Here is a 22,861-nt window from a genome sequence, read left to right as displayed (position 1 = left end):
CTGGAGCAATTCATCCTCACTGCCCGGGACCTGCGGTCTCGTGTCCTTCCTCTGCCTCAGCACTTTATCACGGCCAGCAGAACCTCGCTGTGTTGCACCCAGGACTGGAAGATCCCTTAACAGAGAACTAGAGCTGTGCGAACCGGTGATCAGTGAACAAATCCCCACGTTGCATTACGATGTACTTTTAATTTATTGTTAATTTATGATACTTCAAGCGTTTTGGTAAATGTTCTGTAGCCTATCCTTGTTAAGGTTATTGAAGTCTTTGTGCTACGAGACCTCACTACAGCACTTTGCTATCACAACTGCTTGGAAGTGGAATAAGGCCTCCAGGTTTTGCGTGTGTGTGGAAGCTCCCTGTTCTGCAGATTTGCGAGGTTCTACTGTATTTAGTTTGGGGTTTTTTCTCTCTTTTTTTTTTTTTTTTTTTTTTTTTTAAACCAAGTTTCCAATCCAGATCAAATGCTACGTTTGTCACTGACCTCACAGTCCGTGTCTGTTCCTGTCTGTGTCGTGGCACGAGCAGGGGAGCGAGTGATGAGTGTGTGTGTGTGAGGGCACAGCACAAGCAGGATTTACTGATTTGTTTGTAACGTTACCGAGTGGACTCTGGAAATACTCTTCAACACTGAGATTTGCAATAAACTTTTTTTTTTTTTTTTCCTGGTTTTCTTCCTTTTTTTTTTTTCCTCCCTTCTATTTTAATAATAAACGCAGTGAAGAAACCTCTCCTCCTCTCCCTCTTCTCCCTCCCCGGGTTTCTTGTGGGAAGCTGTCCCATGCCACTCCTCCAGCCTGCAGTGCCCTGCTCTCCCCGCACGTTGGGCAGTCCCAGCTCCTTAAATGAGCTGCCTGCGAGCTGTGGATTAGTGCTGACCTCAAGGGTGCTCTTGTAAACCCTCACCCCGGCAGCCCTGATTAGAGGGAGCCTTTTCTTCTCCTGCACGGTGCCTGAGTTGGTGGCACTTGGGAGCGTTGCCCTCCGTGCCTTCGTGAAGCACGCAACCATGTAATTATTTTATCATTGCTGAATACTTTTCTCCGTGCCAGGCACAGCAACCCCCGTGCATCAGAAAAATCTGCTTTAAAAACAAACAAACAAAAAAACCCTCCAAAAGCCACTAACTAGCAGATTAATCGCTCTAAAGAGCAATTTTCTCTCCCTCAAACCTAATTTCTTGATAGGCCCTGCCCAGCATCCCCAAACCCTGCGAGGAGCAGCGCTGCCACGTCCCAAAGAGCGCTGCGTGCGTTCGGTTTGCAGACGCTCCGCTTGCTGAGGGAATCATCACCGCACTGATGGGGATGGAGAAGGAGCTGTTCCATCCTGGGTGCAGAGAGCCCTGGAGCAGAGGTGAGCCGTGCACGCGAGCGGAGCAGGAAGGAACGGCAGCGCCAAAGTCCAGGGAAGATAATCTGCCTCCAAATTCGACTCTGGCTCTCTTACAGCAGTGAACAAACAGCATTTGCAACAGTTTCCTCAAGAACATCCCCCCCCCAAAAAAAGACTGTTGCAAAGCCTGCACACAGTTCACGTAAATAAAAGCACATTTAACTGGAGCACTATCAGATGTCTCCCTGCGCAGAGTCTGAGAGTGGTTTTTTCCCACCTGGTTTAAATTAATTGCCTATGACCTTCTCTGTTATCCTGGTACAAAGGCATTGAAGCCAGAACAAAACAGGATAAGGACGTATTTATTCAGTAGCGCTGTACATCCATTTAGCAGCGCAGTCAAACAGGAGAGCGCGGGGCAGGATGTGCCTCAGCAATCCTTGGTATTCCTCTCTAAAGGGGTTGTATAAACTCCTGCAGTCAATGAGGCCAGTGCTGGCCAAATGTAAATAGAGGAAATTACACAAGGTCAGCTTGCAAGAGGCCAGGAGCCCTCACACCGTAGGTATCTGTCCTCTTCTGAAGAAGAAAGCAAGCTGGACTGTGGGGTTGTGTTTGTTGTTTTGGGGACTTAAAAAAAAAAAACCAAAAAAACACAACAACAAAAACAACACAAAACCAACCAACCAAAAAAGACAAAACCCATTTTTCCATTTGGAATTAAAAGGAAGGGGAGCCTCTTGTTCTTTTTCACTTATTTCAACAAGAGGACACCGGGTTCTTAAGGGGACGGACGAATCCTTGCGAAGAGCCGAAAGTGGGTTTGGAAAGAAAGCAAAGTAGGTGCTTACAAAACAGCTCGAATGTTTTAACGCGTCCCCTCAGATGTTACTTGTTACCATCTGAGATCATCGTGTTCCAGCTGCCTGTAGTAAACATGACCTGAATTCTCACAGTGATGCAAGCCCGGCAGCAGCCAGCCCTCCGAACCTCCCTCCTCCTCCAAGCTCATCCTAAAGATGCTTCACAGGTCGGGTTTAGGGAAAGCCTCGGCTTTAGGAAAGCGTCCCTTGAACTTCTGGCTTGGTTTGAAGGCTGAGGAGCGAGCGCTGCTTGCCCAGAGGGGTTGTTTCACACGCGATGGGCACGCTAAAAGGCAGGACCCCTCAGGAAGGAATTCTGGAAGAGTTTCTCCATGGAAAGGGTGCTCAGGTGTGGGGAGGGGCTGCCCAGGGAGGTGTGGAGTGCCCATCCCTGGAGGCGTCCAAGGAACTCAGTGTTCAGGAGGTGTTGCTCAAAGGTTGAACTCGATTTTGGACCCTTTTTCCTTGCTGGCTCCCTGCTGTGATTCCGTGTTCCCGCTGGGCACCGGGCGCGTTCGGGGAGGGCTCCTGGGCACCCCCAGCTGCTGTCGGTCCCCGAGCTGGCCGGCAGCCGCCGTGCCTCCCGCACACCCAGCCCTCCTCCTCTGGGCATGGCGACGGCAAACCACGGAGATTTCCCCTCCCCAGTCCCATTCCCATGGATTTTTACCCTCTGGATCTGCAAATCCATGGCCACGCTAGCACGAAGCTCGCCCTGCAAATCGCACGAAGCCGTGTAATAAATCAGATGCCATCCCCCGCCCCGCCCCGCTCCTTCCTACTGCAGTCGTCGAGCTCCAGTTACAGCAATTTGTGGTAAAATATTACTCACCAGCACTTTGGCCCGTGTGAGCGGGCTCTGCCTCGGAACAGCCAGCCCTTAAATCACAGCTTTGTCACAGAAGCCACAAGCATAACCAAAAGTCTCATTACACGCAGACGCTCCGAGGAGAAGGCCAAGGAGACAATAGTTCCCCTCGCTTCCCTTTGTCAGAGCTTTCATTAATGTTGTGAACGCTTTTTCTGCTTCATCCGCCGCTGGGTGCTGGCCACAGGCGGCCTGGCAGAGGAGCAGCCCAAAGCCAGCCCCGAAAATCCTGAGAGCAGCGAGGTGGGGAGAGCGAGGCGAGGGCGAAGCGGGGTGCTGAGCATCACCTTGGGGTCCTGCACCTCCCTCTGTGCTCCACTGATTCCCTCCGATCCCCACCACTCTGAGTAAGGGAACTTACCACAATTCGGGATTTTGAGCGCTTCTGGGCTTTTGCTGGGATGTGACAGGTATTTTTACCTGTATTATTCCGTATATTTTACAGGTGTTTTTACTTTTTTGCGAAATGAGAAATGGCGAATTCCGCGAGGCAGAGCAAAGGCTTGTGAAACTGTGCCTGGGGTTTGGGGACAGCAGGGGACAGGCACGGGGGGCCAGCACTGCTGGGGGTGGGGGATTTCCATTCCCACTGCTGCCCACGCTCAGGCCCAGGGGGATGCTCCTGCCAAAGGTGAGAACACTCCCAAATCCTGCTGAGCACCCTCCCAACCCCTGTCCCGGGCATGGAGGGAGCGGTCCGGCTCCCCTCACTGTGCCCTCGCTCCACCTCCGGCCTGAGGGGAGGGGAGGTTTCAAAGGGTGCAAACTGAGAATGAATGGCCAAAGAATGCAGTGATGGGATGCGGCTGCAGGACGGGAGGAATCCCTGTGCATGCGGGACGGGAGGAATCCCTGTGCATGCAGGACGGGATGAATCCCTGTGCATGCAGGACGGGAGGAATCCCTGTGCATGCGGGACGGGATGCAGCCCTGTGCATGCGGGACGGGAGGAATCCCTGTGCATGCAGGACGGGAGGAATCCCTGTGCATGCGGGACGGGATGAATCCCTGTGCATGCGGGACGGGATGAATCCCTGTGCATGCGGGACGGGAGGAATCCCTGTGCATGCGGGACGGGAGGAATCCCTGTGCATGCGGGACGGGAGGAATCCCTGTGCATGCAGGACGGGATGCAGCCCTGTGCATGCGGGACGGGAGGAATCCCTGTGCATGCAGGACGGGAGGAATCCCTGTGCATGCAGGATGGGAGGAATCCCTGTGCATGCGGGACGGGAGGAATCCCTGTGCATGCGGGACGGGAGGAATCCCTGTGCATGCAGGATGGGAGGAATCCCTGTGCATGCGGGACGGGAGGAATCCCTGTGCATGCGGGACGGGAGGAATCCCTGTGCATGCAGGATGGGCTGCAGGATGGGATGTGCCTCTGCTGCTCCCACAAAAGCAGTGCAGGGGGACAAGCCGGCCTTTGCCGGGCACTGCAACACTGGGAAACTGGAAAACAGGGAGCGACAGCTCGGAAAACCAGAAGAGCCATCTCCCTCCCGCAGGCTGCGGGCTCCCTGCCTGCCCTGAAATCTCTCCCTTCCCCTCATGCTGCGAGCCCCAGCTCACGGTCCCTGCGCCCAGCGCAGCCCCAAGCACTCCCCGTGCCAGCATCACCTCAGCCAGGGCTGCAGCCGCAGCCTTATCACGCCCGGGCAGCCCTGCCCTGCCCTGCCCCGCGGCTATCGGGGACCAGCACCGGCCCCTCCGTCCTCCCCCGTGGGGACAGACGGGACAAACACTTTGTATTGGCCATTTTCTGCCCAATGCCAGCTGCCCGTAGCCCAGCCATGGCTCTGCTGTGCCGCACAGAAACCTCCCACCGGCATCCGCAGAGACTCCCTGGCCCTGCGCAGCTCCCCCTCCTCGGGCAGTCCCTCACCCAGCTAAAAATCGTATTAAACGAACTGTGCCTTGCAGAGGCTCTGCAGGCACAAAGGGAATTTCTCTGTTTCTTCCCCCATTCGCTGCCCTCCTCCTGCCTCACGGACAGGGGTCAGAGCCTTCCCCAGCTGGGGCCAAGGGCACAAAGAGCCCAGCAGCTGAATCCACTCCCCCATCAGCACCCACAGCAAACCCCGGAGCAAGCAGATCACCAAATAATTAAACACAAAACCCTCTCTAGGATTTAGCTCATGGAGTCAGCCCCAGTCCTCCCCCGAGCTGCACGGGCAGCGTCACGTCTCAAAGGTTTTCATTCAGCCCCCTCTGCACAGCTCTGAGTGAGTCCAGGATTCCAACCTCAGTGTTTGTCCTCCAGGATGAGATCTGACCCTGCAGCCTGAGCTACCTGCGGAGTTCTCCTTGGTTAAAAGCTCCTGGAGCGCAGCAGAGAGGCCAAACTGCTCCGTGTGGGAAGTGGGAACGGGACATAAACCCTGTGCCCATCTCAGATTCTGGTTTGTGGAGCAAGGAAACAACAGCAGTAAATAGTAAAATGCATAAATGGTTCCATTTCAAAGGAGCGATTTTTAAAATGCACATAGATGCTTTCTGGACTTTTAATAGCAGAATTCACACGCTTTAGAGGAGTTAATTGCTCACAGTATGTGAGGGCAGGAAGGGAGAACAAAAGCAGATCTGTAAAGCTGAGAGCAAAAATTAGCCCTGAAAATTGTGCCCAGTGGGAGACGTGCCCCATCAGGCTGAACTGGGGCCCAGGTACAGGGAGTCAATTTGCCAGCACAGAGCAGGAAGTGTCCTACCTGGGAGAGGTAAAGAACGGAAACCTGCCCAAATCCTGGTTACAGTAAATACAAAATAACATCCTGACACAGGAAATTAAACCTCTCGCACAAAGCACCCATTAAAAATGTGAACCTGATTTAGGGGGAAAAAAAAAAAAAAAAAAAAAAAAAGAGAGAGAGAGAAACTATGTAAATAACTTGGATTAAATTCGAAGCATTTTCTCCTGAACATCATGAAATATCTTAGATGCAGCCAGACTTGTCTGCTCTCCCTGGAGCCCATGCTCTGGGCAGATCCCACAGCACACCCCAGACTCGATTTAGGAGCGTTCAAGAGTGATGAAGACAAACATTCCTGGATGCAGGCAGCTTCAGCACAGACCAAATACTGAGCATCATGTTAGCAACCGGTGTCAGCCAAGAGATACAAACATTAGCTTTCCAGAGAAGAATTTTTAGTGCACTGGTAGTTCCGTGTCAGACAGTAAATTTTAAAATAGTCCATAGTGAATGGCAGAGAGTAACCCTTGAAATACACAAAGTTTTCTGCATATATTATACTTCAATCCTGCAGCAGCACCTCGAGGTGTTTTAAAACCCTCCCATGGTTCTCCTTGAACATTTGTAGGGGTTTTGGTGAACACATCTGGGGTTCCTGCCACTGCCTCACTATCATCCCTGTGCAGTCCTTGATAATAAGGTTTTCAAGTCGTAAAACACAAAATGAAAATGAAAGGAGAAAGCTGAAAGATTTTAACCTTCATGTTGAAAGGCCGGAGCAAAATCCTTCTCTCTCTTGCCTGCATTCTGCTTCTGGTGTCTGAAAACAATGGTTAACACTGGTGAGAAGGTTTTCAGACCTCTGAGCAGCGCAGCCCTTCTCCTCTTTCCCCAAATACCCTCTGTAACACCTGCTTCTACTTAGCAAAACAAACAAACAGTCACTAACCACAAGTGTAACTCTCTACCACTGACATTTCTTTGCATGTCTCAGACCACAGCTTCCTTTGGAAACCCTGAACTTCTGTGCTTCTACAGTTTTTATGTCTGCAAGGCCGTAGAAAGATGAGAAAAACAAGCAGACGCACAGAGGCAGAAGCTGGTGGTATCTACAGCAACAGAGACACAAACCGAGGCAGGGGTTGTGAAACGCATCCTGCGAGGAAGTCAGAAACCAGGGCTGCCTGAGGGGGCTGAAATCAGGTGTGAGGGGATGGCTCCCAGGCAGAGGTGACACCAGCAGGCGCCCAGCAGGTCAGGGACAAGCACACATCCAGCCAGGGGACAAAAAACCCTGCCTGGAACATCCTGCTGACCCCACTCTGCTGCAGGACACCCCCAGCGGGTCCTGGGAATGGCAGAACAGCGTGGCACCGGTTTCTGCGGGGCAGGGGCTGGGCTCTGCACCCCGTGCCACCAGCACAGCCCCAGCGCTGCGGAGGGGGGAAGGAAGGGGCTGGGTTGGGTGCAGCTCGTGTGAGCGCCCAGGCTCCCTGCCCTGGGCTCCCTGTCACCGTGGAGACAGTGGCAGCCTCGAGCTTCAGTGTCAGAGGAGGCTCAGGCTGGAGATCAGAGGGTGCTGGCACTGCCCAGGCTCCCCAGGGAATGGGCACAGCCCCGAGGCTGCCAGGGCTCCAGGAGGGTTTGGGCAGCTCTGCCAGGGTGGGATTGTTGGGGTGTCTGTGCTGGACTGGAATGATCCTTGGGGATCCCTTCCCACTTAGGATATTCTATTCTATTCTATTCTATTCTATTCTATTCTATTCTATTCTATTCTATTCTATTCTATTCTATTCTATTCTATTCTATTCTATTCTATTCTATTCTATTCTATTCTATTCTATTCTGTTCCGCACACAGCCTGGGCAGGCTCCGAGCTCCCCGTCCCATTCCTGCAGGTGGCTGGAGCCCGGCATCCCGGCTCGCATCCCCTGGCCGTGGCGAGGACCGGAGCCAGCCCGGATTCCCCGAGCCAGGAGCGGCTCAGGAGCGGGTCAGGAGCGGGTCAGGAGCCGGCGTTAGGGGAACGTCGCCGCCCGCGTGTCGCTGTCCCTCCGCCGCTTCACACCCGCACTGCGGGGCTCTCACCGGCCGCGACCCGCGGACACAGAGAGGCGACAGGAGCAGAGGGGCCGGGACAGGCTGGGGGAAGGTGCCCGTGTCCCCTCCGTGTCCCCTGCTCGTGTCCGTGTCCCCTGTCCGTGTCCCCTCTGTGTCCCTGTCCGTGTCCGTGTCCCCTGTCCCCTCTCCGTGTCCCCTCTGTGTCCCTGTCCGTGTCCGTGTCCCCTGTCCCCGCTCCGTGTCCCCCCGCTCCCGCAGCACCCCCGGCTGCGCAGCTCGCGCGCGCCCCCTGCCGGCTGCCCAAGGGACTGCGGGACAGGGACAGGGGCAGGGACAGAACAGGGACAGAACAGGGACAGGGACAGACAGGGACAGGGACAGACAGGGACAGGGACAGACAGGGACAGAACAGGGACAGGGACAGACAGACAGGGACAGGGACAGACAGACAGGGACACACAGACACAGGGACAGACAGACAGGGACAGGGACAGGACAGGGACAGACAGACAGGGACAGAACAGGGACAGGGACAGGGACAGACAGACAGGGACAGGGACAGAACAGGGACAGAACAGGGACAGGGACAGACAGACAGGGACAGGGACAGGACAGGGACAGACAGACAGGGACAGAACAGGGACAGGGACAGACAGACAGGGACACACAGACACAGGGACAGAACAGGGACAGAACAGGGACAGGGACAGACAGACAGGGACACACAGACAGGGACAGGGACAGAACAGGGACAGAACAGGGACAGGGACAGACAGACAGGGACACACAGACACAGGGACAGAACAGGGACAGAACAGGGACAGGGACAGACAGACAGGGACACACAGACACAGGGACAGAACAGGGACAGGGACAGGGACAGGGACAGACAGACAGGGACAGGGACAGGGACAGAACAGGGACAGGGACAGGGACAGACAGACAGGGACAGGGACAGAACAGGGAAAGGGACAGGACAGGACAGGGACAGAGACAGGGACAGGGACAGGGAGAGAATAGGGGCAGGGACAGACAGACAGACACACACACACAGACAGGGACAGAACAGGGACACACAGACAGGGACAGACAGGGACAGGGACACACAGACAGGGACAGAGACAGGACAGAGATAGGGACAGACAGACAGGGACAGGGACACACGGTCAGGGACAGGACAGGGACAGGGACAGGAGGCATGGGGAGACACTGGACAGGGACACGGGGCCGGGGACACGGGGGCTGGGCGTGCTGGGCTGGTTCGTGCCAGTGTGAATTGCCAGCGGGATTGCCATTATTAATTTAAAATGTGAGAGAGATGGAGCATATTTTATTAATCCAGCTCATTTAAGAGTTTTAAGAGACCTGCAGGAAAGCAGCAGCAAGGGAAGGAGAACACTGAGGTGTTGGTAATGAGAGCATCGCCCTTCCTGGGGGAGATTTTGGCTAGAATTTGTAAAATTGAGGGGAAAAGCGTCGTGAGTGACAATGCACCGTGACCACAGTCTCCACCCTGAGCTGAAGCCCTTCAGGGAGTTACCTGCCTCCACGGATTTTTCCTAGGAAACATTTTTCCTGTATTTTCCTCTGTAACCAGAGGCATTCTGGACTTGCTGGTTTGCACAGGTGTCTCAGGAGCAGCATTTCCTCAACACACCCAACAGCTCCTTGGGGGTTTTATTAAATCCAAGCAAATAAAAGCTGCAATATTTTCAACTCGTGTGACTCTTCTTGTGTTTGGAAGCTTTCACAAACACTGGTGAGGTTTGCTGGAAGACAGAGGAAGGGTTTAGCCCTTGGCTCCTATAGCCATTTATTAATGTTCTGGTTTTTCCCCTGATAATTTCATTACTTTCTCCAGCATTTCAAAGCGACATAAACCAGGGAAAAGAGGGATCCTGGAATTCTCAGGAAGCGTCGCTAATGTGGTGATTGAGACTGAATTTCACACCTCCCCTTAGGCCTGCTGGACCCGAAGCTGCTGAGCAAGCACAGCTGCTATATTTAAGTGTTCTGAAGTTCCTGGAATCCACCCCGTGCTCGGATCACGGCACAGAACCACAAACATGGAGCGTGCTCCTCGCTCTGCCCCTCCACTCCTCCACAAAGGTTTGGTCTGAAGCTTCAGACTGACACAGGGCTGGAAGAGATCTGGCTGCAGTCAATAATGTCAGTCAGGCAAAGAGCTGTTCCTCCCACCAACACCTCCAGCTCTCAAACACTGCATTAGGAGCTCTTCCCAAACAGCCTGGCACATAAGGATGGGGTGATATTCATGCCCCATAAACAGAGATCCCATCTGAGCAGAAGATGGAGGAGAAAATCCGCTCGTGCTAAAGAAATGTGAGATCCAAAGAGCTGTGGGAATGGGAAATGTTGTTGGTTTTAGTTCCATTTCAGAGGTTTTAGCTGTTCTTTCGCTTTGCAGGAACTGTAAATATGCGGGGTTATGTCCCACACCGCTGCCAAGAGCTGTCTAAAGGAGGAGGAGTTATTTAAACACCAAGAAACAACAAGGAGTTATTAAAGTGCAAAGGTTCGGGAGTGTTACAAATGCGAAGATGGAGATGGGACAGGTGAAATCCTGCCACAGACGGGCCTTGGGGAGTCCAGCCCTGACCCCCCCTCGACAAGAAGACAGTCTGGAGCTTTCCTGCAGGGGTCTCAGGTGCTCTGCACAGCCCCAGCCCCCTGCCTGTATCAGGGGCTGGGGCACACAGGTGAGGGGCAGAGGAGGTCTCACTCACTGACAGCGCTCACATCTGGGAGTGACTCGTCCCACCGACCTGGGACACCTTTTCAGGCTGAGGTTTGCTCTCTGCAGGTGCTTTTCTCTCCCTCCTGGTGGCCCTGGAAGTTGCCAGCTCCCAGCATTCCCATCCAGGGCTCCTCCTGCCAAGGAATCACCGAGCTCCCCTGCCCGCAGAGCCACGGCAGGAAGGGAATGTGCCAGGCTGTGTTTTCCTCCTCTGCTCTCCTTCCCTTGGCATCATCACTGGCATCTGTCCTGCTGCAGGCAAAGGAGATGGAGTGGGGAGACAGGAGTGGGAAGCCTGGCTCCAGAGGAAGGGCTGGATGGCTGCCAGGTGCTTTCAGATTCCATCCCTGCTGCCGTGGAGAGGGGAGAACAACGCTTTACCTCGCTAGGCGTTCAGAGAGGAGCTCCCTCCGGCAATTAATTTGAATAATAAATGTCCAAACACTCCCCATATATATCAAACTTTCCTGTTCAGCCAACTGGGGTTGCTTTTCTAAAGGGAGAAATCGTGGAATGGGCAGGGTTGGAAGGTACTTGGAAGCTCATCCAGTGCCACTCCTGCCATGGCAGGGACACCTTCCACTGTCCCAGGCTGCTCCAAGCCCTGTCCAACCTGGCCTTGGGCATTCCAGGGATCCAGGGGCAGCCACAGCTGCTCTGGGCACCCTCAGGGCCTCCCCACCCTCACAGGGGAAGATCTCTTCCCCGTATCCAATCTAAACTCGCTCTCTGTCAGTTTGAAGCCATCCCCCCTCGTCCTGTCACTCCAGGCTCTCACAAATAGTCTTTTTCCATCTCTCAGGCTCCCTCCAGGAACTGGGAGACCACAATTAGATCCTTGCAGCGGCGTCAGTCAGCTGAACAAGGAGAGGGCCACAGACCTGCTGCTTTTGCACATGCAGAAATGTTCCTTTCCCCAGTGACCTCCCCAAAGAGCACCAGAGGTGACTCCTCACTGCTTCCTTACGGCGCAGTGAAAGCCAGCTCTTCGCTGGAAATAGAGGAGGATTTAGGATTTGCCACATGCTGGCCCAAAACCAAAAAATTGTTTAATAGTATTTCACCTTGAGAATTGCAGAGGTGAGAGAAGCAGCAGCAGCAGCAGGGTTTCCTGCTGTGGGAGAAGATGCAATACCATCAACAGGAAGGGACTGGAGTGGCTTCTGCAGCAGAGTCTCAGGCTGGTGTCCCTTCCCCAGGCAGCTTGTGGAGCACAGCAGAGGATAAAATGAGAAAAATCCCCTTTTCTCCTCAAGTTCTGTAAGTGGGCACGGGAGAGAAGGAGAGTCTGCTTGGGTTGTCTGCAAGAACAAAAGAGGAAGCTTTCCCTTTAATTTTAGACAATTTTTCAGCAATTGCCAGACGTGATGTAAGAAGGCTGATGCTGCTGAACCCTTGCTCAACTTACCCCCACTGCAAATCCCGACGTTAATAACACTTTGAAATTGCTGATTTCACTGAAGTTCTTTCGTTTGCTTCCCTTTTCTTCAGGGAAAACGGAGGCTGCAGCAAGAAACAGTCATCAGTTCACAGCTGCTCCCACCCTTAGGCTCTGGATCAATACAAGAGAATCAGCTCACACAGAAAAAATGCAAACTGATGTGCCCAGGCAGCCCCAGAAAGATCGGTATCACTGATAGAGGCTGGCTTTTCTTCCAATAAAAGCTGAAAGCCACAGCCAGCCCCCAGTCTGTGCCTGGGGTGTGCACAGAGGAGTCGAACCTCACCTGGGGGCGGCGATGGCACTGCAGGGACAGCCAGAGGCAGGGGGGTCACTCCCTGGAGGTGAGTTATTCACGGCTGCTGTCATCCCCCCAACTTCTGACAGGGAATATGGTCAGCCTGGAAGCAGCCACTCAGCCCCTGAGCAGCGAAAAGGCATCTGGGGGCACGGGGATGTTACATCAGCTGTCCCTCTCCTTTTTTCCACTCCTGCCTCCCCTCTGGACCTGATGAAGTGGTTTTTTGCTAAGGCAGAGAAGCTGTTTGTGTTCCAGGCTGCAGGCAACAGCAGAGAGGACAGCACAGCACCTGCAGCCTGGCCAAGAGCCACCCAAGGTTGGATAGGACAGAGGTTTGGACATCAGGCAGGGTTTGGGCTCTAAGACGTTGCCTGTCAATGGGCAGAATCCTGGGAAGGGCATCAGCATCTTTTATAAAAGATCCACTGCTGAATACTGGGAGTGGGAAAAACTCACTTTGGATACTGTTGGATGCACAGGATCTCGTGCTTCCTCCTGCTCTGCAAGTCCTAAATTAATAAAGACCAGTCTTCCCTGATCAGCATCATCTTAGTGGGTCACTGCGTTTCCAGCCACCCCGGCAGAGAAATGGGATTTATTCACGTCCTGGACCTGCTGACAAACACGTTCCTGCCTTCCCCTGCAGTGCTTCGGAGCGCTCCCCGCCCGAGGAGCAAACACAAACACGACCTGCTGCTCACGGCTCGGGAGTGCTCAGCCTTTAAACATCAACTGCGTGGAGCCGCAAGCACCGTGGCAGCCCCGAATGCAGGTTTGTCAGATCCAGGGCTCAGCAATTCATCAAACGCTCGGCTCCCGGGGCAGAGCTGGGCAGGGACAGGGACAGGAATAGGGGCAGGGACAGGGACAGGGGCAGGGACAGGAGCAGGGGCAGGGACAGGAGCAGGGAAAGGGACAGGGACAGGAGCAGGGAAAGGGACAGGGACAGTGACAGTGACAGGAGCAGGGACAGGGACAGGGAAAGGGACAGGAATAGGGGCAGGGACAGTGACAGGGAAGGGACAGGGACAGGAGCAGGGACAGGAGCAGGGACAGTGACAGGAGCAGGGACAGGAGCAGGAATAGGGGCAGGGACAGTGACAGGAGCAGGGACAGGAGCAGGGACAGGGGCAGGGACAGTGACAGGGGCAGGGACAGGAATAGGGGCAGGGACAGTGACAGGGAAAGGGACAGGGACAGGAATAGGGACAGGGACAGTGACAGGGACTGATCTCCCCTCACAGCTCACCAGGGATGTTTTATCCCTGACCCCATCTGCTGCCTGTGTGCTGAACCCAGGCTGAGGACTGGCTCTGCCATGGAGCACTTCACAGCCTGCAGCAGGGCTCAGTTGGAAACTGCAGGAGCTGCTCTCAGCAGTGACAGCAAGAACCCCAGAGCCCAGAAAAACGCTGTTTGTGGGAGCTGCACTGCAGCTGGAACCAGTGTCTTGCACCTCCTGTGCATAAAAAAGCAGAGAAAGGCAACCCAAGAGCATCTGAAGTCAGGCACAAATAAAAGTGCTGCAGAGCCTCGTGGGACTCGATCCATCTGGGTCTTTCTTATCAATTTAATCAATTAATTCCCATCTCTCACACACTGAGAAGAGTTCAGCTGGTGTGACAAACACAAGTGGTCTGTCCCAGGTGGAGGGGCCAGAAGCAGCTCCCTGCCATCCCGTTTTGTTCTGGAGGGCAAACCCAGCAGGGCTTGTGCCACAGCAGATTCCTGGGCCATTTCCAGCCGGATTCCCCACGGGATCTCTCCTGGCAGCTGCCCCTCAGCACTTTGCCCTCCTCTGGTCACCTCTGGAAGGAAATGGGACCAAGGCTGGCTCTGAACCCAGCTCCTGCTGCCAGGGGACAGCCAGGGACAGTTTGGGCACATCCCCACTGCATTTTTAATCCCTCCTGTCAGTTATTGTGCAATCACCGAGTTACTCTAACAGGAAGGAAGAGGCTTGAACACCCAGCCTACATTCAGCACTGCAGAGAGGTGCTTCTGTAAATCAAAAGTGTTGCAAACAAAGCGAAGAAACTCCACTTGCTCCTGGAAATAAATCTTGGAATGTGCTCTTTTTTTTCCCCATTTCTGCTCTTCCCACCACTTCAGCCCCCAGCACATCAGTGTGGTGAGGTGATCAGCGCCCAGGACGGCCCAACACCACCATTCCTAAGAAGGAATTGTTAGTTATTTATACATTATTAATTATTTCATAGAATTATGATAGAATCATGGAATGGTTTGAGTCAGAAGGGACCTTAAAACTCATCCCAGTTCCACCCTCTGCCATGGGCAGGGACACCTTCCACTAGACCAGTTTGCTCAAGGCTTCAGTCCCCAAAAGCTTCACCAGAAGCCCAGGTGAAAGCGATGCAATCACACTTGTGATCTCTGGATTATAAAACCCAACAAACACCACTTGTTAGGCCGAGTTCTAGATGGGTTTGGTTTCACCCCTCAGGTGGCATCTCAGGAAATAAGATACAAAATAAAAAAATAATTTAAAAAAAAGCTTCAAAGAAACCTGGATTTCAAAGTCAGAGGAACATCAGAGGAACATCACACAGCGTTCAGCTGGTGTGAGTTTTCCAGAGTGCAAAAGGGATTACCGAATGGAGCCGAGTTCAGGGGCACCTGGCAGGATTTGAACTCGTTTCAGTGATCAGAGGTGGCTCTGAGAACATCCAGGCTCCGACTCACCCACATCATCCACGCTGAGAATTCCTGCAGCGCTGAGCTCCTGTCAGCAGCCCCAGCACTAATGCTGAGCTGGGACTCTACAAACGAGGATGACCTGGGCCGAGTGTTTCCGGGGATTTAGTGTCCACAGCATGCCAGCCAAATCCAAGGGCTCTTGTGGAAAATGAAGCATTTCAGGCCTATAGAAACTGATGAGAAATCAAGGTTTTGCTGCAAAATTCTGCTTCACACTGCAGCCAATGAGCCTCTTTTCCAAGAGGCTGGCTTAGTCAAAAAGAGCTAAAAAAAAAATTAAAAAATCAACTCTGCTCTATCAAGATCCGTAATTCATAGAGGTTTGTCACAGAACACACCCGAGCGCCCTCAGTATTTTAAATCTTGAGCACAAAACTGGCTGTCAAGTGCAAGTCAGCAATTTCCTGGTGCCTCCCTGTCGGGGACAAAGCCTTCAGGCCGAGCAGAACCTGGAGGAGCATTTTGAGCAGAGTTTGTTTGACTCTGTTACATATTTTATTTGAAACACAAGATGTGTTTGCAGGAGCAAACCAGCCGGGCTTTGCCAACCAACGAAGAGTCGGCCGGCTGCTTCTGCTCATTTTTAAACAGAAAAAAATGATTTCATCATACCAACATGAGGCTGGATATGTTTATTCATCGTCAGTAATTTTTGTACACAAGGCAAATATTAATAGCTGAAAGGCAACGCTTTTGGAGAGTATGTACAGAGCAATGTACAAGCAAGTGTGAGAGGTCTGAAACTATGAATTGATTTAACCGTTTTATAAAAAAGAAGCGATGCTTTTTCTTCTAAGACCTCCCTTAGAAATAATTTATTGCCAATCTTAAACTAAAGCAAGGAGAGAAAAAAAAAAATTTACAATAAAAAGTAGTCCCTGGAAAGTTTATAAAAAGTTAAACATATAAAATTGTAAGCCACAAACATTTATACAAAGCTAATACAAATCTTGGTTTTGTTAAAGATCTATGAGGTTGTTATAAAATATATTTTTACATAAAGGCTTCACATAAGGTAAGCTCTCACTGCTACTGAAAGCGCAGGAAAGCGGTTTTAAATAGTCTGCAATTCAACTTATTTTCAAGTACAACGCAAAGAAAATTGCAAAATGGCACTGTATTGCAATGCTGTGTAATTAAAAACTACATTATTGGTACCATCAGAGAGACAAGACCTGTAAAGTGAACTGGTGAAGGATTTGCACGGCAGGAGACTTCCCCAGGGTGTGGAACAGGAGTGGTGCTGGAAAATGAACTTTCTGCAAGAGGAACTGCCAGGGGTTGTTCTGCTGGGCACAGGCACCGGAAGAGCTGGGGCTGGGATCCTCCAGGATCACCCACCCACCCCGTCTCTGCTGGATAACGATGAACTGACTCACAAACAAACCCCATCAACAGCCTTTGGGATCAGCTTGACTTGGTTTTTGTCTTTAAGAGCAGTTATTCTACAAGAAAGGTGAAGTTTCACACAAACTGATGGCTTATGCTCCCACGTACAATATATAGAAAAAAACAACAGTAACATTTTTAAAGCCCTGATGAACAGCCACAGTTTTTAGGTGTCAATCATCTCAGCTGAACACTCTGCAGCAGGGAACAGTCACTAAAACCAATTTCACCTTCAAGTACAGCTTGTACAGGACAGTGGTTTATCTCCATACAGTCAGTGATCTTTAGAACACAGCTCACTCCAGCAAAGAGAACTAAGGAATTTTGGGAAACTTGATTTTCTGAGACACTTCACTTTCTATCTGCCTTCCCACCTTCACTAGGAATACATCCCAACCTTGTACCAGACTGGTTTCCACGAGGAAGCTTCACTCTCACCAGCAAACTGTAATTCTGGTTGTTTCAGGACAAAACTCAGCCTGTTCAGAGCATCAGCCCTTCATTTCTTGTACCAGATTTATGCCCTGCTATAAACAAATGACATTTAGAAACAAATCTAACAGGAAATACAACAGCTCAAGGTGTGCTCCACTCAGGGAGCTCATGAAGAGTGAGCCTGAAGATGGACAAGGATGTTGATTTGGGGATTTTGGCTGTAGGATAACACAGGAACCATGTAAACAGGAACATCCAGGTGCGTTGCCTCACCCCTCTCACGAAGTGGGAGTGTGAAACCCGAGTGATTTGACTCAGTTATTTCATTAAAACAATTCATTTCTGCCTGAGATTCATATAGTGCTTCATCTACCAGGGCCTACAAGCGACCCAGCACCGGGGTCCCCCTCGCTCTCTCACAGGCCCCGGGGTTCACAGGAGAGTGATCTGAAAGGATTCAGAACAGGGATTTCTGTGGTTGTTCTGGGGAGAAGCTGCTGAGGATTTCCCCACTTTAGCTAAGGTCACAAGTGCCCAGTGCCCTGGTGATCCTGGCTACATCCTTAGACTGACATCAGTTTTGAGGATCTTCAGTAAATTAACACGTTCCATTGACAAAAAAATTCATCAACACTTCACATAGATTAGTTTAGACAAATCCCTGGTACTCAGCCCATCATCCACTACCAGTCTTCAGTCTTTTCTGTAATCATCTGGTCTGACACCCTTCAAAGCACCTACTGCAGACCTCTCCAAATCAACCGTTTTAATCACAGCTAAATCTCTGTTTTGAAAAGACACTTGTTCAGACAACTGTTAGCCAAAGAAAAACCAGCCCAACTCCTCCTCCTGTTGAGAACCAAGGGTATGGATTTGTTTTCTGCTTTCCAAGACTGGCCTTGGAGGCCACCAGAGGTTTGTGTCTGCTCATGGAGCATTTATAGCCCAAAGGAGAAGCTCTGCTCCCATCACAGGTGTGCTGTTCAGTCCTGGAAAGAGCCTCGCCAGCCTTTCTTGAGGTCTCTGCTTCATCCTCCTTCATGAATTGCTCACATATAACCTGAACACACCAAATCAGAAATAATCCATTTCCAGTAGAGGCAAAATCTACATTAAATATCCCCATCCAAGATTCTATGAACCCTCCTGACATCAGTGCTGCATCCAGACTTTAGGATTATGTTTAGACTCTGCACTGTGACTTCTCCCAAGCTCTTTTCAGAATTCTTCCCTCCCCAAACAGTGCCCGACGGCCAGAATCGCAGACTTACCTATGACTATCCACTGGATGATATAAAAAAATAGAGGTCTTTCAAAGCACCTAACTAAATAAAAATACACTATTCCCCTTCTACTGCCAGGAGAACGAGGTACAGAGATGTTAATACAACTTACAATCACAGTAAGTAAAGGCTAAGTTCAGGAGACAGGCAGTTTCCTATGTCCTGGCAGGGCCACTGCTTCCACACCCCTCACGTCACCCCCAGCTCGTGGGGTGAGAATAAAATGTATTCAAGGATTGGCCACCAGCACGATCCACAGGAACTGGCCAATTCCACGGGGCAAAGTGGCAGCTGATCCACCCACACCACACTACAGCCTGGGGGAAATGGGGTAGGGACACTGATTTTTGTATCACAATCTCACTCTTTTTGCAGTGTGCTGTGGGGTACATCAGGATTGCTTTATTTTCACTACTTTTCATTATTATTATTATTATTATCATCGTTTCTTTTTTTAATCACATGGCAACACTAACAACTCCCCGTAAGAAAATGAAACAAAACTGCAAAAGGACTTTGGGTAAAATAGTCACAAGCAGCACTCTGGAAGATGCTGTGCAACATATTCAGCTCAAGTACACTTAGGATTGCTTAGACCCAACTGGAAAGTCTCAGAAAGAACCTCATCAGCTGAAGCACATTCTGCCAGGACACGGTCTTTAATTTTTTCCCAAGAAAACATTCATCTGCACGGTGTCAGCTACACAAGGCCTCTGCTGGGAATTCATAAGGCCACTGAAAATGCCAGAGGAGGACAGAACACAAGGAGGCACTTAGGTTTGCAGGTCCTTCTCTCCATCTCCAAATGCTCCTGACTCAGAGGAGGCACCCGGGAAGGAGGCAGGGAGTTCAAATAAACCAGTGCTAAGTTAAAGCGCTTCCAGAACAGGTGACCCACAGGTAACATCTGCCACCTCCAGGTAACACCTGGTGAGTGAAGATAAAAACCACAAGCTGAGCTTGCTCCCCTCTTCCCACACCAGAATGCCAAGAGGATTGATCAGAGTGCTCTGTGCTTTGCCATGGCTCCAGGATGTGAGGACGCCTCTGGAGCGAGTCCGTGTACTGCGCCAACCACTAATCCCTCCTCACTGGACTCAGCACTTCCTGACAGATACCTCTGAAACTCCTCATCTGAAGTATTCTTAAAGCATCTCCTATTCCAACCCAACGCCATGATTTACACTTAAAAACAGGCAGTACACCCAGGAACCCGCGCTTCAGAGAGATGATTCCAGCAAGGGATTGGATGGGATTTCTAACCAAAAATAGACCTGAGAAATCATAAGTCAGCTATGGTATCACAGTCTTTAAAATGAAGTTAGATGTGAAAAGTTTCTCTCTCCCCCTTCCCACCTTAAATCACTGCCACAGTCTAATAATTGCAACAATTTCATTGAAGTTTCGACTTGGAATTCTGGATTTTCTAGGGTAATACACATGTTCGTAAAATGTCAAATTTACCACTTTACAGGTAACTTAGCCATAGGTCTGCTATAAAATTACAACTTGGGCCAACTTGAAGCTACACTGGAAGAGATTAAGCCTGAATTTCTGCAGAAATTGGCAATAACGTGTTCAGCAGCAGCTTTTAGCCACATATCAAGAAGTCTGACAGGATCTGGATTTCTCTACTCCTGCTGTAAACTTCTAGTTAAAAAAAACAACACACGAGAGTTACTGAAATAAACCAGTCTTTTTGCACATCACTGTAACATCAGCTGCTTGAGGTTGTCGTGCAGGATGGTATCCTTGACATCACGGAAAACTAGCCGGATGTTCTCTGTGTTAATAGCAGTGGTGAAGTGGTGGTACAGGGGCTTCTGCTGCTGGTCCCGGCGTTTCGTGCGAAAACAATCCACCAGGAATTTTTGGACATCTGTTAAGCAGTGGGGATCCCCTTCAAACTCTGGGAAATAGTCTTTGATGCTGACTTTCTGTACTTTTTCCTCGAGCAAGTCCGTCTTGTTTAAGAAGAGGATGATGGAGACGTTGCTGAACACCCGGTTGTTGACTATTGTTTCAAAAATGTTCAGGGACTCCGTGAGGCGATTCGTCTGCCGGTCCTCCATGAGCACTTGGTCGAATTCGCTGGAGGACACGAGGAACAAAATTGACGTGACGCTGTCGAAGCACTCGAACCACCGCTTCCGTTCCGACCTCTGGCCGCCCACGTCGACCATCTTGAAAGGGACATTTTTGATTTCAAAGTCGTACTCGTGAATCCCTTTGGTGGGCCTTCGTGCCAGCAGGATGTCTTGCTGTGAGGGAAGGTAATCCTATAAAAAGAAGGAGAGTTTTTTGATTAGGATATGATCATGGGGAGAGAGCAGCTTGCACGGGAACAGGACAAGGTTTTCCATAAAAATACATGGATGTGGATTTCCATGCTAACACTGCGGCTTTTGAGAAAGAGCTGGAGCCCAAAGCAGGAAACACCCCAATATTAAATCAGAACATCTACCCCAAAGAACTTAAGCTTTCCCTGTGCCATGTGACAAGGAACCATAACCAACCCTGGAGGTAAACCAGCAATTCCCCATGCCAGTTTCCCTCATTCTGGATCATTTCATGCTTCCTTGATTCTCTTCCCACAAAGATGGCTGCCAGCACTACAAAGCAGCAAACGCGTTCTAAAACAGCTTTCTCAAACCAGTAACTATGGGATGTCCGATGCCAGCTGTGGGCTCTCCATTCCTCCCATGCTCTCCTGCAAAGTGCATGACTGCTTCCAGAAACAAACCAGCTGCTCCACTAAATAACTTTAAAGCAATCAATTATGGCTGAAAACTAAAACCTAAGCAACTTCCTGTGTTTGTGCCACGCATCGTTGCATGCTGCTGTATCAGTGCACACTGGTGAGCTCACACTGCCTGACTCTGCCCCAAATTTACAGTGCAATGAGCAGAACAGGGGAAGAAACTTGAGAGCTGGGCACAGCAGTGCCTTTGCAGCCTGGAGGGCACAGACAGCTGTATCCGAACGTTCTCCAGCCCACCTTTCCCCAGAAGTTAAGGGGCATATAAGAGACTATTGTTCGTATCTGACTGTTACATGAACATCATCAATGGATGCAGATGCTCCAGGAAGAGGAATTCTTATTTAGTCAGCTTTGACAGCATGGAATTCAACACTCAGATTGGGATTTCTTCATTCCTAGAATTACACTTTTGTCGATGGTCCAAGTCTTTCTGTTATCTGCAAAGTGCATCTCTACCACACAGCTGCCTGTGCTGGACTTTAAAACCTTGCTGTTCACTTGTTATGGAGACTCTTCCTCACATTTTTCCAGCATTCCTCACCATTTCAGAGAGTGCAATTGAAGTTCTGGAATTCAGTCTCTTCTTAAAAAGTGAATGATCTATGATCTTCCTTTGACAGTGCCAGTTCCCACACTTGGAGCTTTTTATAAAGATGTGTGAGACCATGGTTCAGAAAGTCTGATTCAACTAGTCAGCTGGGTGGGGGAACAAGCACACAGCACCATGGCTATTTCAGAACTTTTATCCCAAGTTTAAGGAAGCTGGGCAAGTTCAAACCACAAAAATAAAATTTAAAAATCATGAAGTGAGTGCAACATTCCAAAAACTCTAGGATCACTTGGCTTTGCCCTGTAAGTTCCGAAGTGAAACGAGAGAGAGAGGGCTTTGTCTGAACTCTGGGTTCCTTTTCCTGAGCTGCCCATGACTAAGGCACTGATTTTTATCGTGGCATAAATTACAAAGCAGCTCTGAAGCCCAGGCTCCCCACCCTGCAGCCTTTGCTGCAGCACTGATACACATCCAAACCCACAGCACTGAAATCTGGAGAACTGCTAAAGCAGCATCAAGTTCCCTCCAAACTGACCAAAAGAGGTGCTGCCACTCCTCTGTCTGATTAATAAACAACTTTGAAGGGTGATAAGGCTTTTCCCTTTGTTAAATATATCTTGGGTCTTTTCTACTGAAATTACAGAGAGGAAAACAATCAGCAAAAGCAGTGAAGGGACTGTATGAAATGTCACTGAGCACATGAGAAGGGATTTTGAGCAAAGCTGACTGTCAACAAGTAGGCAAGAGTGTCACAGGTTCAACACTCATTCCAGCTTCCAAATGGGAATGTATTCTTTTGTTTTTCAAAAAGTTAGCCTCAGCTTCTCAGAACAAATCCAGAGAGTCTTAAGATAGCTCAGGAGTGACTGAAATTATTCAATTACGTAAACAAATAAAACCAACTAATATAACAGACAAAGCCACATGCACCTTCAATATTGAAACAAAGGCACAAAGCAAACTCTCCAGGGAGCTGGGCCTGTAATGTTTATTCAGTAAAGCTTTTAAGAACAAGGAGCTTATCCCCAGAATTCCTGACAAATTCCCTCTATGAGTACTATTACTCATTGAAAATTCCTTCCACACTTGCATCCACAAAGAGAATCCTTCCAAGTGCTTTCTAATTCTACACACACAGAAGACCAACCATGGAACTGGGTATCTGCAGGACCCCTTCCAACCCAAACGATTCCATGTTTTATCCTGGATATTGGCTACTGTGATCCAACAGGCAGCAAATGAGGGCTCTGTGAGTTCAGTGTTGGTATCCAGCCACCATCTGGCTCCAGGAGACCAAACATAACAACTCCCAGGAACTCTCCCAGTATTTTAGTTACCTTTCTGAAGGACAGTTATGTTTTCTCCCTCATGCCCAGATCCCTGAACACAAGCAGTTTGCCCCTGTCT

General features: G+C 50.4%; 1 protein-coding gene across 2 annotated transcripts in view; it reads right to left on the bottom strand.

Annotated features, from left to right (window-relative positions):
• Positions 1-15,653: 15,653 nt before the first annotated feature.
• GNA13 (G protein subunit alpha 13) overlaps positions 15,654-22,861 on the bottom strand; it is a 29,430-nt gene continuing 22,222 nt past the window's right edge. For both annotated transcript variants that reach the window (XM_040081721.2, XM_040081722.1), the window contains exon 4: positions 15,654-20,422. In XM_040081721.2, coding sequence (XP_039937655.1) covers positions 19,850-20,422 — 573 coding nt within the window. In that variant the 3' untranslated portion in view covers positions 15,654-19,849. The remainder of the gene's footprint in view (positions 20,423-22,861) is intronic.

This window comes from Hirundo rustica, chromosome 18 (genome assembly GCF_015227805.2).
Source record: "Hirundo rustica isolate bHirRus1 chromosome 18, bHirRus1.pri.v3, whole genome shotgun sequence".
Classification (NCBI taxonomy): Eukaryota; Metazoa; Chordata; class Aves; order Passeriformes; family Hirundinidae; genus Hirundo; species Hirundo rustica.
This window is presented reverse-complemented; position numbering and strand designations above follow the sequence as displayed.